The sequence below is a fragment of the Aegilops tauschii genome, chromosome 2 (genome assembly GCF_002575655.3).
Source record: "Aegilops tauschii subsp. strangulata cultivar AL8/78 chromosome 2, Aet v6.0, whole genome shotgun sequence".
NCBI lineage: Eukaryota > Viridiplantae > Streptophyta > Magnoliopsida > Poales > Poaceae > Aegilops > Aegilops tauschii.
In genome coordinates this window covers 608,443,758-608,460,725 of record NC_053036.3, presented here as the reverse complement: position 1 = coordinate 608,460,725, position 16,968 = coordinate 608,443,758, and the positions used below count along the sequence as shown (strand labels likewise).

The window sequence follows — 16,968 nt, the reverse complement described above, 5'->3', positions numbered from 1 at the left end:
GTGCCAACTCTGTTTGGGGTTTCCTTCTACCTAATCAAGGCTTAGCCCAGTTTGTCTTGTCCTTATCTCCTTTTCTGTCATAAATTCTTCATCTATTCAAGAAGCTCATTTTTGTTAGTTGGAACAACTGAAAAAATCATACTCCCCCCATTCCTGTATATAAAGTCTAATTGTTTTTTCAAAAGTCAAATGAGTGCATGTTTTGACCAAGTTTTTAGAAAATATATTGATATCCACTATACCAAATTTATATCATTCGATCCGTCATGAAAAGTAGTTTTATATGTTATCTACTAGGTTTTTCAGATGTTGATATTTTATTCTATAATGTTGGTCAAACATTCGAATGGTTGACTTGGAGGATATCAATACACCTTATTTTCTGGAATGGAGGGAGCATCATTCTTGGTGTGACGGACAAATAGAAAGAAAGGTCCGCAAAGAGTGCACTCACAAAAGCCATGTACTGTAGGCCATGAGTGATTACCTTGAAAGCTTTCTCATCGAGGCCATAGTTCCAAACTATACCATCCTTTAAGAAACATTCAATCAGAATTGGAGGAAATGCCATCCATTGGGGTTCTGAAGTTCTGAACTTTGATCTCTCTATTTGAATCGTTGTTATTATTTTGTCTGTAGGCCATGAGCAAATAATCTGGAGAGTGCCTAATGTTCCTCAACTTTTCTTATGTTCCAAATTCACTATTAGTGTTGATCATCTTAAAAGAACAGAAAACGTATGACAGGATTAAGATTGTAATTTGTGCTCATATTTTTTTTTCCAAAATTCACTGCTTGATTAATTTTGTTGTAGAAGCTTGAGAGAAAAAGATAGTAAATACATAGTAACTTTATATTGATTTAAGAGTAATAGCAACACACCTGCTTTTAACTATATATAAATATCTCTATATTGTTCTATACTGTCCGTCAGCAAGTGAGCGTTTGAATTGCTGTTGATGTGCATTGTACATGGGCTTGGCCACTTGGATTGTGAGACGAGATCGATCGACTAGATGCTTGTTTATTTGTGTTGTTCTTAATTTAACTTTGTGGAAGGTTGCGAGCCGAATGCATCATCGACGAGGAGGTGAGTTTGGATTTGGACGGTGAAGATGAGAAGATAGTTGGGGAGGAAGAAGGTATAAAATCAACAATATCGTCTGGTGTGCATGAGGATCCTAATGGTACATGTTTGACGCGATCGTTGCTAACCTAATAAGATATGCGGTGGCACGAGGTGGTGGCATAAATGGGGCTGTTGTGCTGCATGTCCAAGGCTGCACTAGGGAGGCGCGAGCGGTGCCTCCCGCAAGATTCCATTGGGGCGATGCATGGGCGGCAGCCACCCCCAAGACCCTGTTAGCACAATTTCATAATAATATATTTATACTGATTGTTGTGCAAAATAGAACACTATTGTTTGTAGTTATATTAGTTTATTTTCTCTATATACAATGACACGTCTTATTATGTGTCCAAGAGGAAGGAAAAATATATGTTTCTAGGTGTTATGTGACTTACCTTTAAAAGGAATAACTCTAATAAGAAGTCCTGTTTTAGATGCCGAGTTGATGAAATTTGTTACCTAAGATATATGCGGTAATTTGATATGAACCCAAATATATTGTTTTCCTTCAAATAAATTATCCCTGGAAATATTTGTTTTGAGTAAATATTTCTTTGTCGTAGGCATGTTGCAACCACTAACAAGTCCAGTCACCATCACATGTTTACTGCGTGCATTTCATATTTGTCACAATATTGGCATAATCGACATGTGTGAGTCATCTATAATCTACGAGATGGCCAAATGGATAAGATTATTTAACATGTTTACTGCATGGATTCCACAAGTGTCACAATATTGTTTGTACATGTGAAATTTAACATGTAACTCTTGCAACTATTTCAAGAGCCTGTGGCAACGCACAGGCACTCTACTAGTTTCCTCCTAAAACCCTACCACGCCGCCAGCCCCCTCCTCCCGATCGCCGTTCCCTCGCGATGGCTGGCACCAACGCCTCCACCGACTCGGCCCTCACCTCTCCCTCCATGCCCGCCTCCCACTCCACCACCGCCGGCCCCCTCATCAACTCCACCATGCCCGCCTCCGCCTCGCCGGCTGTGCAAGTCGCCAGCGTGCGCACCCACGTGCCCGTCACGCTGGATCTCCACACCTCCAACTTCGCCAAGTGGCGGATGCTCATCCGCGTCCTCCTCGGCAAGTATGACTTGCTTTCCCACGTCACCACCGTCACGGCCGAGGCGGATCGCACGCCGGACTGGACCCGCGAGGACTACGTCGTCCGGTCCTGGCTGTACGGTTCCATCTCCGACGAGATTCTTGATCTGATCATGGCGGAAGATCAGACGGCGCATGAGGCTTGGACTCTCATCTCCAACCTCTTTCTGGATAATCAGATGACTCGCGCGGTCTACCTCGAGGCCGAGTTCCGTGGCCTAGTGCAAGGCGACCTCTCGGTCACCGCGTACTGTCACCGCTTGAAGGCCCTCTCCGACGCCCTCGCCAACGTCGGAACACCGGTCACCGACCAAACCCTCGTCCTCAACTGCCTTCGCGGACTCAACCCGCGGTTCGCCGACATCACCATGATCGTGACCATGCAGAACCCGCTCCCGACCTTCGGGCAGACGCGCTCTCTGTTGGTTCTCCGCGAGACTCAGCTCGCCAACACCTCCGCCGTGGCCAACCAGACCGCCCTGTACGGCGGCCACTCTTCCCAGGGCTCCAGCCTTGGTGGCGGCAACTCCAACCGCGGCGACGACAACCGTGGCGGCGGCAACCGCAACGGCGGGAACTGGCGCAAGAAGCGGCAAGGCGGCGGCGGCAGCAACTCCGGCGGCTCCCGCGCCGGTGCAGGCGGCCAGCCCGTGGTCGGCCCGTGGATCTGCTTCAACCCATACACGGGCCAGCCGCTGCAGCCCCAGGGCGCCCCCGCGCCACGCCCGCCCGGTGGAGCCGGCCTGCTGGGCCAGCGTCCCCCGGTGCTGCCACCCGCCCAGGCCTGCACCTCCCTGGCTCCTCTCCACGGCCAGGCCTTCGGCACCAACGCCCCCCGGTCCCTGGCTACAACCCGACACCTCAGTGGGACTGCGCCGCCTTGAACAACGCTGCATCGGCCTCCAACGTCGGTGAGTGGGTCATGGATTCCGGAGCCACCTCCCACATGGCCTCCGACCCCGGTATGCTTCGCCACCTCCTCCCTGCTTCTTCCTCCTCCATTGTCACCGTTGGCAATGGCTCCACATTACCCGTTTCTCATACTGGTGATGCTTCTATTCCTACTTCCGCTCGCACACTTTTTCTTCACAATGTTCTACTCGTACCTCATATTGTTAAAAACCTACTTTCTGTTCGTCGTTTCACTATTGATAACTTATGTTCCATCGAATTTGACCCCTTCGGCTTCTCTGTGAAGGATCTTCGCACCAAGGCCGTGATTCTTCGCTGCAATAGCCATGGAGACCTCTACGTGTTCCCCTCCTTGGTCATCAACCATCACGCCCATGGACTCATCGCCACCACCTCCACCGAGCTTTGGCATCGCCGTCTAGGACACCCAGGTCGCGACGCTATGTCGCATCTTCATAAACAGTCGTCTATCCCTTGTAATAAACTGGCTTCGCACGTTTGTCATGCCTGCCAACTTGGCAAACATGTGCGCCTGCCGTTCACTAGGTCTACCTCGTATTGTGTCGAACCTTTTCAGTTAGTGCATTGTGATCTTTGGACATCTCCTGTTTTGAGCAGCTCTGGTTTTAAGTACTATGTTGTTATTGTGGACGACTTCTCGCATTATATATGGACGTTTCCCCTTCACAACAAATCCGACACCGCCACCACCCTTATTAATTTTGTCGCCTACGCCTGCACACAATTCTCCCGTCCACTAGTAGCAATGCAGTCCGACAATGGCACCGAGTTCCTCAACTCCACGGTCACCACCTACTTCGCGTCCCATGGCATTCACCTTCGACTTTCTTGCCCATACACCTCCGCACAAAACGGCAAGGCTGAACGTGCTATCCGCACCCTCAACGATGTTACACGCACACTCCTCTTCCAGTCCTCGATGCCACCACCCTACTGGGCAGAAGCCTTGGCCACCGCCACCCACCTCATCAACATACGCCCCTCTCAGTCCATCGAGTTCGCCATCCCCTACATCCGCCTACACAATACACTTCCCAACTATAGCATGCTCCGTGTCTTTGGATGTCTATGCTACCCTAACCAGTCCTCTATCGCCAAGCATAAGCTCGCGCCCCGTTCCGTCGCATGTATATTCCTTGGATACCCCTCCAACCACAAAGGGTATCGGTATCTAGACCCTCAAACACGTCGTGTCATCATATCTCGCCATGTCGTCTTTGACGAGATGATTTTTCCCTTCTCCTCCTCTCCGGATTGCCCGTTTAACGCCCTTGCGTCATTGGATTTTCTCCTCCACCTCGCAGCCACCGACACCGCACCCGCCCCTCCCCCCGCGGTCCGACCCGCTATGCATGCATCCGTTATGCATGCTAACCCCCCGCCTTCCCCCCACCCTTCTGCCCGCTCGCCCGCCAGCGCGCCTCGTCCCGCTAGGCCACCGAGCCCGCCCTCCAGTCTCGCTGGGCCGCTTAGTCCCGCTGACCCGTGGAGCGCACCCGCCTCCCCTGGGTCCCCACCCGCCCCTAGCTCGAGCACATCCTCCCCTCCTATCGTCATGCACCGCCACCTTCCCCTAGCAACACTCACACGATGCTGACTCGAGCCAAGCGCGGTCTCTTTCAGCCCATCGATCGGATGAATCTTATGGCTTCCGACTCCTCCATCTCTCCCCTTCCCAAAACATACCGGGGTGTCCTTAACGACCCACACTGGCGTCGTGCCATGCACGATGAGTTCGAGGCGCTCGTCACTAACCGGACGTGGTCACTTGTTCCACGCCCACCTCGTGCTCATGTTGTTTCAGGGAAGTGGATTTTCAAGCATAAGTTTCATTCGGACGGCCGGGTCGCTCGCTATAAGGCTCGGTGGGTGGTTCGCGGCTACTCTCAACAGCCGGGCATCGACTTCAACGAGACGTTCAGCCCGGTTGTCAAACCGGCCACCATCCGCATCGTCCTCACCATTGCAGTGTCTCGTGCATGGCCGATCCACCAGCTTGATGTCAAGAATGCCTTCCTCAACGGCAATCTTGACGAGGAGGTTTATTGCCAGCAGCCGCCTGGTTTTGTTGATGCTCGCTGCCCCGACCATGTGTGCCGTCTTCACAAGTCGCTCTATGGCCTTAAGCAGGCGCCCCGTGCATGGTACCAACGGTTCGCTCTCTACGCTCATCGCCTCGGCTTTGTTGCATCCAAATCGGACGTCTCCCTGTTCATCTACCACCATGGACAGCAGCTCGCGTACATGATGTACGTGGATGATATTGTGATCACCGCATCTACTTCTACGCTCCTTCAGCACTTGACGCAGCAACTACACTCGGAGTTTGCCATGACAGATCTTGGAGACTCTCATTTTTCCTCGGCGTCTCGGTTACCCGGGACACTAATGGCATGGTTCTCTCTCAGCGACAGTACGCCTTGGACCTCCTTCAGCGTGCAGGCATGGCCGACTGTCATCCATCGCCTACTCCAGGTCAAACTCTCAGCCACTGATGGTGCTCTGCTTGATGATGCCACTACCTATCGGAGTTATGCTGGTGCATTGCAGTATCTCACTCTCACCCGTCCGGACATCGCCTATGCTGTGCAGCAGGCCTGCCTCTATATGCATGCTCCCCGTGAGCCGCATTTACACTTGGTCAAGCATATTCTTCGCTATATCAAGGGTACACTCGACCTCCGCTGCACATTCCTCGGACATCCACCTTGACTCTCACGGCCTACTCCGACGCTGACTGGGCGGGTTGCCCTGATACTCGGCGTTCTACCTCAGGTTACTGTGTCTATCTCGGTGACACCTTGGTCTCTTGGTCCTCCAAGCGCCAGACACGGTTTCCCGATCGAGTGCTGAGGCGGAGTATCGTGTTGTGGCTCATGCTGTTGCCGAGTGTTGCTGGATCCGTCAGCTTCTTACCGAGCTTCGTCACCCCTTGACTACTGCCACGGTCGTTTTTTGTGATAATGTCAGCACGGTTTACATGGCTTCCAACCCGGTGCAACACCGTCGTACCAAACACATCGAGATCGACATTCACTTTGTTCGCGAGAAGGTGTCTCTTGGTCAGGTTCGTGTGCTTCATGTGCCTTCATCTCGATAGTATGCTGACATTATGACGAAAGGCTTACCCTCGCAGCTCTTCTCGGAGTTCCGTTCCCGTTTGTGCCTCTTGCCAGCTGACGCACAAACTGAGGGGGGATGTTAGAGTATATCTCCGTGTATCGCTTATGTATAGGAATATCCCAACCTACCTGATTTTGTATGATGTTGTGATCTCCCTTGGCCTCCAAGGCATGTAACTCTCATGTATTCCTATATATATGTAACACGAGGGCCGCCCCATGTGTGGCGCATTGCCTAAACCTTCTCGTTTACTCGTGGCAGCAGTTGATCGTGTTGGGGCCTTCCTTGGGGGAGACGGAACGGCTCAGCAAAAATTAGAGGGCGCCCCTATATCTCGCGTTCAGCAAGGGGGGAGAAACCTTTGCTGAACGGGAGACTGAGATGCGCCGAGTGAGAAACGTGGGAGGCCACAACCACCTTTTTTTTTTTTTCTGTTTTTCTTTTTACGTTTTATGTTTTCGGTTTTTCCTTTATTTTTGTACTTTTGTTTGTACTTTAAAATATTCTAAACATATATATTACAAAAAACACTCTACAAAAAACATTTGAAAAATGTTGAATAAGTATTTGAAAAAATGTTGAACAAGCATTTGGAAAATGTTGAACAAGTATTTGAAAAATGTTATCAAGCATTCAAAAAATATTTAACATTTATACAAAATTTGTTGATCATGTATTAAAAAATGATGATTTTTTTATCATCTATATGAAATTGTTAATCAAAAATTTGAAAAACATGTTGAATAAGTATTTGAAAATTGTTAATAAGCATTTGGAAAATGTTAAATGTGTATAGAAAAAATGTTGACCATGTATTAAAAAAAATGATGCAATTTTTTTATCATGTATATAAAAAAATATTATCAAACATTTAAAAATCTTGAACAAGTGTTTGAATAATGTTAATCAAGCATTTGAAAAATTTTAATGTATAGAAAAAAATTGACCAAGTATTAAAAAAATTAATCTACTATTTGAAAAATGCTAATCAAACAGTTGATTTTTTTAAATGTGTATTAGAAAAAAATGTTGACCATGTATTAAGAAAATGTTAAATTTGTATTGAAATAATGTTAAATGTGTATTAGAAAAATGTTGTGGACATATACAAGAAATGTAGAATGAAAACCAAGAAATGAAAACCGAAAAAGAAACAAAATAAACTAAAGAAAAAGAAAATAAAAATCTAAGAAACAAATGCAAAAATAATGTAAAAACAAAAAATGATGAAGTGAAGAAAGAAATAAATAAAGAAAGAAAAATAAAAAACCCAATGAAAACCTAGAAAAGAAACAAATAAAAAACAAAGAAACCGGTGAAAATGGGAAAGAAAAAAAGAAGACCAATGAAAACCAAGAAAAAACCGAAGAAAAAAGAAAAACAAAAAACCATTGAAAACCGAGGAAAGAAACAAATAAAACAAAGAAAAAACTCATGAAAACGGGGAAAGAAAGGAAGAAAAACGTTTAAAAATAGTGAAGAAACGAAGAAAAGAGAAAGAAAAAGAAACTTGATGCGTGTGAACCAGCGAACTCTCTTGATCGAACCAAGCTAACAAAAACGGGTCGACCCAGTTGCTATAGTGCGTGAGGAAAGCTTCAACGAGATGGAAGAAACCTCTCTTAATGCGAGATATAGTCCTCGCGAAAATCAGAAGGTAGTACGGGCCTAACGGTGGAAGAGGCCCATCAGTATCATATGCTAAAAAGAAGCCAATGAAACAATAATCCATTAGGCCTCGTTGTTGACCCGGCGACAGAGGGGCTCACTTTCTGTCGTCGCCGGCAACCGGACGCACACATACGGTCTAATGCGCCGCGGGTGCGCATCCGGCCAAGGAAGCGGTTGAAGTAGGAGTACCACTATATATAGAGGTTGTCATTCCATATCCCTAATCGTCACATGTTCCTACACACTTTGCATTTGTTAAAAATCTTAGGAACTTGCGACAATTGAATATGTCTTCGAATAGCTTCGACGGAAACCTCCCAGAATCGTTGTTTTCCCTTCCTCGCCTAAAGATCCTAGATCTATCAGGAAATAACTTCGGTGGGCATATTCCAATTAGTTCATCCTCGGGACCAATTGCATTTGAAGTGTTAGATCTCGGCATGAATTTCCTCAATGGAACTCTCCCGGTTACAGGTAAGAAACAAGAAGTCCTTACCTATATTTGAAAAGGACTTCATGCTTATAGTTAAGTTTGTGCCACCTGTAATCCTTATACTGCATGCATGCATTGCAGCCTTAAAAAACATCAGGAACTTGAATTTGCGTGGCAACCAATTCAGCGGATCTCTTCCTTTGTCATTATTCGCACTTCCTCATCTGAAGTTCCTAGATCTGTCCTTCAACAATTTTGAAGGACGTTTTCCTATTAATTTGACTTCAGAACCAGTTCCACTTGAAGTCTTAAAGCTTGACTCTAATTACATGAGTGGAGCTCTTCCGAGTGAACGAGGTAATCTTGCCACTTATATCACCAAAAGTAATATAAGCATTTCTAAAAGTAATCTTGCCACTTACATGAGCATTTCCCACTTATATCACTAAAAGTAATCTTGCCACGATTTCTAATAGTCACATGGTTTTTCCTATGTTTGCAGCATTTCAAAATATCCAGAACCTACACGAGAGTTGTCTTTGAGTTTCAACCAATTCAGCGGATAAATTCCAACATTCTTGTTTTCGCTTCCACATATTGAACGGTTGGATCTCTCATCAAACTTATTCAGAGGACCAATTCCGATAAATCCATCTTCGATTCTTTCATTGTCACTGAAGAGTCTTCGGTTCTACCAAAACAATTTGACTGGTAGGATTTCTTTCATTTGGCTTGGAAACCTCAGAAAACTAGAAGAGATAGACCTTTCAGGCAAGGGACAATTGCATTTTTACCCCTAGTTGGTTCCTACCCATGGGTTTTGCCCTTACTTTTCGAGCTTGCTCAGTTTTGCCCTTACTTTTTCCATCGAGGTCCCTCGAATGCCCTTTGACCGTTTGACCAAAACTTTGAAAATTCATAACTAATTCATATGAACTCAGAAAAATGCAAATAAGATATCAAAATGTTCAGATAAACATTACCTTTATGTGCATATCATTTGCATTCAGGACAAAAGCACCCTTTAAACTACCTGAGGTAGTTAATGTTATTAACATTATTAAAAATAAAAAGGTATAAACAATAATTTTTTCATGAATAAAAATTACATGCAAATGTAGGTGATGTTTTCTGAACATCCCAATATCTTATTTGCATTTTTCTGAGTTCGTATCAACTTGTTATGGAGTTTCCAAATAATGGTCAAAGTCATTAGAACATTCTTAATTTCTTCATTTCAATGGCTGGCATTGACCTGTCAGCAAACATGTTGGATGGAGAAATTCCTTGGGAGCTAGGAAACCCGAGGCATATCAAATCCCTTAATTTGTCCAGCAATTTCTTTGTTGGTCCGATCCCAACAACCTTGGGCGGCATGGGGGAGATAGAAAGCTTGGACCTCTCCCACAATGAGCTGAGTGGACCAATACCTTGGCAGTTAACCCAGCTATCTTCTTTGGGGGTGTTCTCTGTGGCATACAACAACTTGTCAGGATGCATACCAAACTCTGGTCAGCTCAGCTCATTCGGCAGGGTCGACAGCTACCTTGCTAACACCAACCTTCACCAGATTACACAAGGGAACATGTGTGCTGCGCCCGATCCTGTGGCGCAGGAAGATGTGGGAGAGACACCTAGTGACCCAGTCCTGTATGCTGTCACGGCTGCCTCGTTCATATTGGCATTTTGGGCCATTGTTGCGTTCTCATTTTATCATCCATACGGGAGGTCTGTAATGCTCAAGCTGTAGTCCGTCCCAAGGAAAAATCCATAGTCGTATATCATGTAGTATGTACTTTATGTGCAAGTATACATCCAGGAACTTCCTGAAATTTCGTTCTAGTTATGTAATATTAACAATGGATTTTGTGTGGTTATATATTGTACACATAATTTCTAAATTCTGTATCATCCAAATATTCTGTAAAACGTGATTGTCATTTTTCTTATGCAGTATGTATCAGAGTGTACTTGATTAGTACAGACTAGCACTGAGAAAATCAGCAGTAAGGAGTGTCCTTGCACTTCTCAACAAAGTCAGAACTATCTGCTAGTTAACACGCAGGCTCTTTACATATACAACAAATGCTGGAGGCTCATGCTAAAGTCTTTTATCTGCAGGTAATTATATAAGGTTGTGTAGCTTTTACAAGAAACAGTAATAAGAAGTTTAATTGTCCCTTGTGCTGAAACCCCTTCTGTAAAGTACTCCTTCCGTAAAGAAATATAAGAGCGTTTAGATGACTAGAGTAGTAACAACTGTAAGCACCTGTCCATCTGAATCAAGAATTGTATCAGTCTTCAGCCTAATACACAAACATCCTTATACTTAGACTGGTAGGTCACCAAACCATTGCAAGCATATTCATTTTTTGTGGGAATGCAAATGTATTCATTTTGAGCCCTCAAAAACTAGCATTATTTGACTTCCTTCACAACATGTAGTGCTATGTCCTGTGGCTATTTTGGAAGCCATTTTTTTATTTAGGACTGTGATTTCTCTTTACAAAGTATCCGGTTAATGTTCTTGGTTCTAACCTTGATTTCTATTTTTTTTTTCATAATAATAGGCCATGGAGACTGTTGCATTGCACACCGGGTGTTTTCTGCTATCCCGAGATCAGATGTCATTGTCATCTGCACAAATTGTGGTCTCTCATCCACAAGTTTTGGATGCTGGATGCAATTATCTTGGTGCTGCATGTAAACAGTTGAGAGAGATACGTACCTGGTGTAAATTCGAAGGTATCAGCACCCATGAGATGTTTACCTGGGGCGCATGCTGAACAGAGATTAACTGTGAAGGAAAGGCAGAGTAATGCCCTGCTTTGCTGTGGCATGTTGAGAGAGATTAATGTTGTAAGGAAAGGCAAAGAGTCCCTGAAGCAAATGTCCATTCGCCAGAAATTTCCAGCTTCTCTGAAGAAATTTGAGCATTCATCACTTGGTGCCTGTTCGGAAGCTCTCCCGTCCCTTGAACTCCGCTCCGCTCGAGAGCTGGTTTCAAGCCGCTCCCTGCTTTTGTGCTGGCGCTCCCTCCGCTCCGGGAGCTGCAGTGGGGGAGCGGAGAGGATCTGAACAGGGCCTTAAGTTTGGTGGGATCAGCCTTATTTGCCCCATTTGGTACCTGAATCTTGCTAGCAACCATATAACCGGCAAAATCCATCCACAGATATGTAATCTCACAGGACTTGAACTTAACTTCTAGACCTACGGAGCAACAACTTTATAGGATCTGTACTAAACTGTAGCTTTTTGTTGCTTAATTTTTTTAACCTGTCTGTCTGGGAATTCTTTATCTGGCGATATCTCATTTTTTCTTCAACATAACAAGTGCTTTGGATATCAGACACAATTAGTCTTCCATTGGACATGTTATATACTCCCATAAAATTAAAGCGTATTATGTTTCGTTAAGACATGCATTTGACCAATAATTACTCTATATATACAAGGTTATACTCCCTCCATTCCATAATGTAGTGCATATAGATTTTTAAAAAAGTCAACCCTCACAAACTTCGGCCAAGTTTGTGAATAAAAACATTTACGTCTATAATGCCAAACATATATCATTAGATTTATCATAAGATGTAGTTTCATATTTTATATATTTGGCACTGTACATATAACTAGTTTTCTCTATAGACTTTATCGAAATTTACAAAGTTTGACTTAAAAAGTCTATACGCACTATGTTATGGAACGGAGGGAGTATGATATAAAATTTGTGTCACTAGATTCGTCTTTAAAAGTACTTTGGTATGATAGTGATTTTGTATCACATAAATCAAATATTAATTGAGTAATTTTTTGTCAAAGTCTTGTCTTAACGAAACAAAATACGCCTTATTCATTGGAACGGAGGTAGTATCTTGATTATAGGAATATTTAGAAGAAAAAAGGGGAAAAAAGCAAAGGGTTCAGTTATATATATATTTTTTTTTTTGAGACAAAAAGGGTTCAGTTATATGGGCCGAGGCAGCGCTACAGCTCAGCAAAAGTCAGAAGGTGGGGGCCTAGTAGCAGAAGCAGCCCAACAACTACGATTAGCAGGCCCGGGGAGGTGAGTTAGCCGGCCCTGTTACTGACCCGGCGAGCGAGGGTCCCTCCCGGGCCGTCGTCGCCGACGGCGGCGACCGGACGCACCTGCAAGTGACGAAATCCGGGAAGAGCACAGAGCACACGTTCCTCGCACGCCCTCCTCAGTCCCCTCCCCGCCCGGGACGCCGTCTGCGGGCCGCGGGAGGCTAGGTGGCGGCTCTGGCGTGATGTGGACGACGGCGCAAGGGTTTCGGCTGGGCCATGGCCGCGGTGTCGGAATGGCGCCGAGCTGCCATACGAGGAGTGCTCGTGTAAGTCGTATTCTCTTCTCGGCTGCTATTTCCAAGCACATCTTGCTGATGTCGTTTCTGAAATTACGATTTGGTGTTGTCAGAACTGCAAAAGTCGAGTCATCTTTTCCTTTTGTGTGTGCGGAAGTCCACATATGATGTGGATAGAACTGCAAAAGTCTAGTCGTCTGTGACTAATTGGCCATCCACCTGGTCAGTGCATGACAATATATTTTCAAAGTCTGAAGTCTTGGTCCAAGTAAACTGACCATGTGCGCCGCCAAGTTGGGCTTGTATTGCATATCCCTAGCAATAATTGATACTACGAAGTTAGGAATCTGCAGCAGAGTGTTAAGACTGCTCACCATTCTTCTCTCAAGGTCTATCCATTACAGCCCAACAGTAGTTTATATGAGCGCAAGCAGGAGAGGAAAAAGCTTGTTATCAGATATGGGTAGCTACTTGCCATGGGGATCATGGTCTTTGACGCTGTTTCTCTTGTTGCACTCCATGCTTACCTTGTCCTCTGGCTGCTTCGTGGAGGAGAGAGCTGCTCTGCTGGACATCCAGTCTTCTCTGATAAGAGCGCATTCCCCGATTGCGCTTGATTCGTGGGGGAAGGATGGTGATGACTGCTGCTCGTGGGAGCGTGTGAAATGCAACAATACAACACAGCGAGTGTCTCACCTCGACCTTTCCTCTGTATATTTCACGATGGATGTAGATGATCGTTGGTATTTAAACTTTACAGTGTTCTCTGCATTCCGTGAGCTTCAGTACCTAGATCTATCATACAACTATCAGTGTTTGCTAAGCTCGGAAGGTACGCACGTGCTCCAAATTCTCTTATAACACTTCGTGTGTGTAGTCGCTTCTTATTCTGGTATCTGCACAAACAAAAACACCTGCAGGGTTTGTTGGACTAGCCAAGCTTCGTTATCTCGACCTCAGTGACACTATGTGGGAAGTGGGTTTCCCGGAATTTATAGGGGAAATTGTCTCACTGGAAGTCTTAACTCTCAATGGTAACAGAATGACCGGAGGTCTTCCGGATGCAGGTACAGAATTTTACTGCTGCTAGTAGTAGTAGAGGTTCACATTTCATAACCATAATCGCCATATGCCCCTCCACATTTTGCAGCTGTTAAAAATCTTAGGAACTTGCGAATATTGAATATGTCTTGGAATAACTTCAACGGAAGCCTACCGGACTCATTATTCTCACTTCCTCATCTAAAGATCCTAGATCTCTCCAAAAATAACTTCGGCAGGCATATTCCAATCAGTTCATCCTCTGGACCAATTTTACTTGATGTGTTAGATCTCAGCTATAATAACCTCAGTGGAAATCTCCCAGTTAAAGGTAAAAAAACAAGTTCTTAACTATTTGAAAGGAGATTTCATGTTTATACTTGAGTTTGTGCTACCTGTAATCATTATGCTACTTTCATGCATCACAGCCTTTAAAAGCATCAGGAACTTGAAATTGCGTAACAACCAATTCAGCGGATCTCTCCCTGCGTCATTATTTGCACTTCCCCATCTGAAGTCCCTAGATCTCTCATATAATAATTTGAGTGGAGCTCTTCCGACTGGACAAGGTACAGATTGAGCATTTTCCGCGTATATCACTATAAACATGTTGCATTTCTAATTCTTACAGGATCTTCCTATATTCACAGCATCTGAAAGTCTACAGAACCTACGAGAGTTGTATCTGAGTTCCAACCAATTCATCGGAAATATTCCAACTTTCTTGTTTTCGCTTCCACATATTGAACAGTTAAATCTCTCAACTAATTATTTTGAAGGACCATTTCCGATAAATCCATCTTCGAACCTTTCATTGTCGCTTAAGAGTCTTCGGTTCTCCCAAAACAATCTGAGTGGTAGACTTGCTTTCGTTTGGCTTGGAAACCTCACAAAACTTGAAGAGATAGATCTTTCAGGCAATGCTAAACTAGTTGTTGATGTCAATATTCCTGGATGGACACCTCCGTTCCAGTTGAAACAGTTATTGCTCTGTGGTTGTGATCTTGACAAGAACATTATTTCAAGACCAGAATTTTTAGGCACACAACGTCACTTAAAGGTGCTTGATTTGTCCAACAATAACTTATCAGGTAGCATGCCAAATTGGTTATTTACAAAGGAAGCGACACTACAGGATCTAAATCTTAGGAATAACTCGCTAACTGGATCCCTGGACCCAATTTGGCATATCCAATCTTCTCTCAGCCGTATCGACATACACATGAACCATGTCACAGGAGAGCTGCCGGCCAACCTCAGCTCAATGTTTCCAGTTTTGTATGATCTAGATTTTTCTAGTAACGACTTGTTTGGGCACATACCAACGTCAATGTGCGAGATCAGCTCCATCGGATTTTTAGACCTATCAAACAACAAACTTTCTGGGGAGGTTCCAGCTTGTGTTTTTACTAATTATCCCGAGCTATCCGTCTTGAAGGTCTCAAACAACAAGCTTGGTGGTCCGATTTTTGGTGGGATGAATAATCTGTCCAATATATATGAATTGCACTTGGATGGTAACAAATTTAAAGGGACATTGCCTCATGATCTGGCAGGAAATTTTGTAAGGGTCATTGATTTGCATGATAACCAGCTGTCTGGCAAACTCAATGTGTCATTTTGGAATATGTCTTATTTGAGAGTCCTGAATCTTGCTGGCAACCGTATAACCGGCAAAATTGACCAACACATTTGTGGCTTCACAGAAATTCACCTTTTAGATCTGTCGCGCAACAACCTTACAGGGTCTGTACCAAACAGTTGCTTCATAGTGCTGAATTTTCTTAACCTTACTGGTAACTCATTATCTGGCGATATCTCTTTTCCCCTTTTCAACACATCAAGTCTAATTGCTTTGGATGTCAGACACAATGAGTTCATGGGCAACGTCAATTGGGTAGGTTACCTTGAAAACATTAGGCTACTTTCACTGGGTGGAAATAAGTTTGAAGGGCAGATCACTCCAAACCTGTGCAGACTCATGTACCTGAGGATAATAGATTTGTCCCATAACAAGCTTTCAGGTTCTCTGCCAGCTTGTATCGGTAATATCTCTTTTAAAGGTGACACAGATGATCAAATTTTTCAGCCAGCAAATGAGATTATGTGGGTGCCGGACGACTACACTACTTCCAATGAATTAATGTACTTCACTTTTGCTACCAAAGGGAATCTCTACACATATGGCCGCAGTTTCTTTGTTTCAATGTCTGGCATCGACCTATCTGCAAACATGTTGGATGGAGAAATTCCTTGGGAGCTAGGAAATCTTAACCATGTCAAATCCCTTAATCTGTCATACAATTTATTTGTTGGACCAATCCCAACAACCTTTGGCAGTCTGGAGGATATAGAAAGCTTGGACCTCTCCCACAATAAGTTGAGTGGACCGATACCTTGGCAGTTAACCCAGTTATTTTCTTTGGGGGTGTTCTCTGTGGCATACAACAACTTGTCGGGATGTATACCAAACTCTGGTCAGCTCGGCTCATTCAGCATGGACAGCTACCTAGCCAACACTGACCTTCACAATATTACACAGGGGAACATGTGCGGTCCTGGTCCAGATCCCATGGTAGAGGAATCTGCGGGAGAGGTGCCTAGTGACCCAGTCCTATACATGGTCACGGCTGCCTCATTCGTGTTGGCATTTTGGGCCAGTGTTGCATTCTCATTTTGCCATCCGCACGGGAGGACTATAATCCTCAAGCTGTAGTCTGTCCCAGGGAAAACTGCTAGTCATATATGTACTTCTATGTGTAAATATACATCCAGGAACTTCCTGGAATTCATTTGGGTATGTAATATAGACAAACGGTTTTGTTTGGTTTTATTTCGTACACATAATTTCCAAGTTCTGTATTTTTTTCCAGATTGTTGTGTAGTATCCAGTTTACCATTTCTTGTTGAGAATATACCAGAGTACAAGCTATCATTGGGCAGTAAGGAGCTTCCTTACACTTCTCTTGGAAAGTTAGAACTGTCTGCTAGTCAACATGCAGACCCTTTACATATACAGTAAATTCTGGAGGTTCATGCTAGCATACCAGCATGCCACTATTCGAAGACTTTTATCTGCAGGATATTATATAGTGCTGTATAGATTTTATACAAGAAATAATAATAACAGGAAGGTCAGTTGTCCCTTTACCAGTATTTTCTCTTTGTACTGAAACCCCTTCTCGAAGCTATAGGTC

At 44.4% G+C, this 16,968-nt stretch overlaps 2 protein-coding genes and 1 pseudogene across 2 annotated transcripts; all 3 read left to right on the top strand.

Annotated features, from left to right (window-relative positions):
• The first annotated feature begins 2,007 nt into the window (after window positions 1-2,007).
• Window positions 2,008-3,481, top strand: LOC141042113 (uncharacterized; annotated as a pseudogene).
• Window positions 3,482-9,645: 6,164 nt separating this feature from the next.
• LOC109767046 (uncharacterized) lies at window positions 9,646-10,274 on the top strand. Its single transcript, XM_020325793.3, has one exon. The coding sequence runs from the start codon at window positions 9,646-9,648 to the stop codon at window positions 10,153-10,155; it is 510 nt and encodes a 169-aa protein (XP_020181382.3). The 3' UTR covers window positions 10,156-10,274.
• Window positions 10,275-12,418: 2,144 nt separating this feature from the next.
• LOC109767045 (uncharacterized) lies at window positions 12,419-16,604 on the top strand. The gene is made up of 5 exons (XM_020325792.3): window positions 12,419-13,562; window positions 13,651-13,797; window positions 13,881-14,102; window positions 14,200-14,340; window positions 14,422-16,604. The coding sequence occupies exons 1-5, from the start codon at window positions 13,010-13,012 to the stop codon at window positions 16,485-16,487; spliced, it is 3,129 nt and encodes a 1,042-aa protein (XP_020181381.2). The 5' UTR covers window positions 12,419-13,009; the 3' UTR covers window positions 16,488-16,604.
• Window positions 16,605-16,968: the final 364 nt, after the last annotated feature.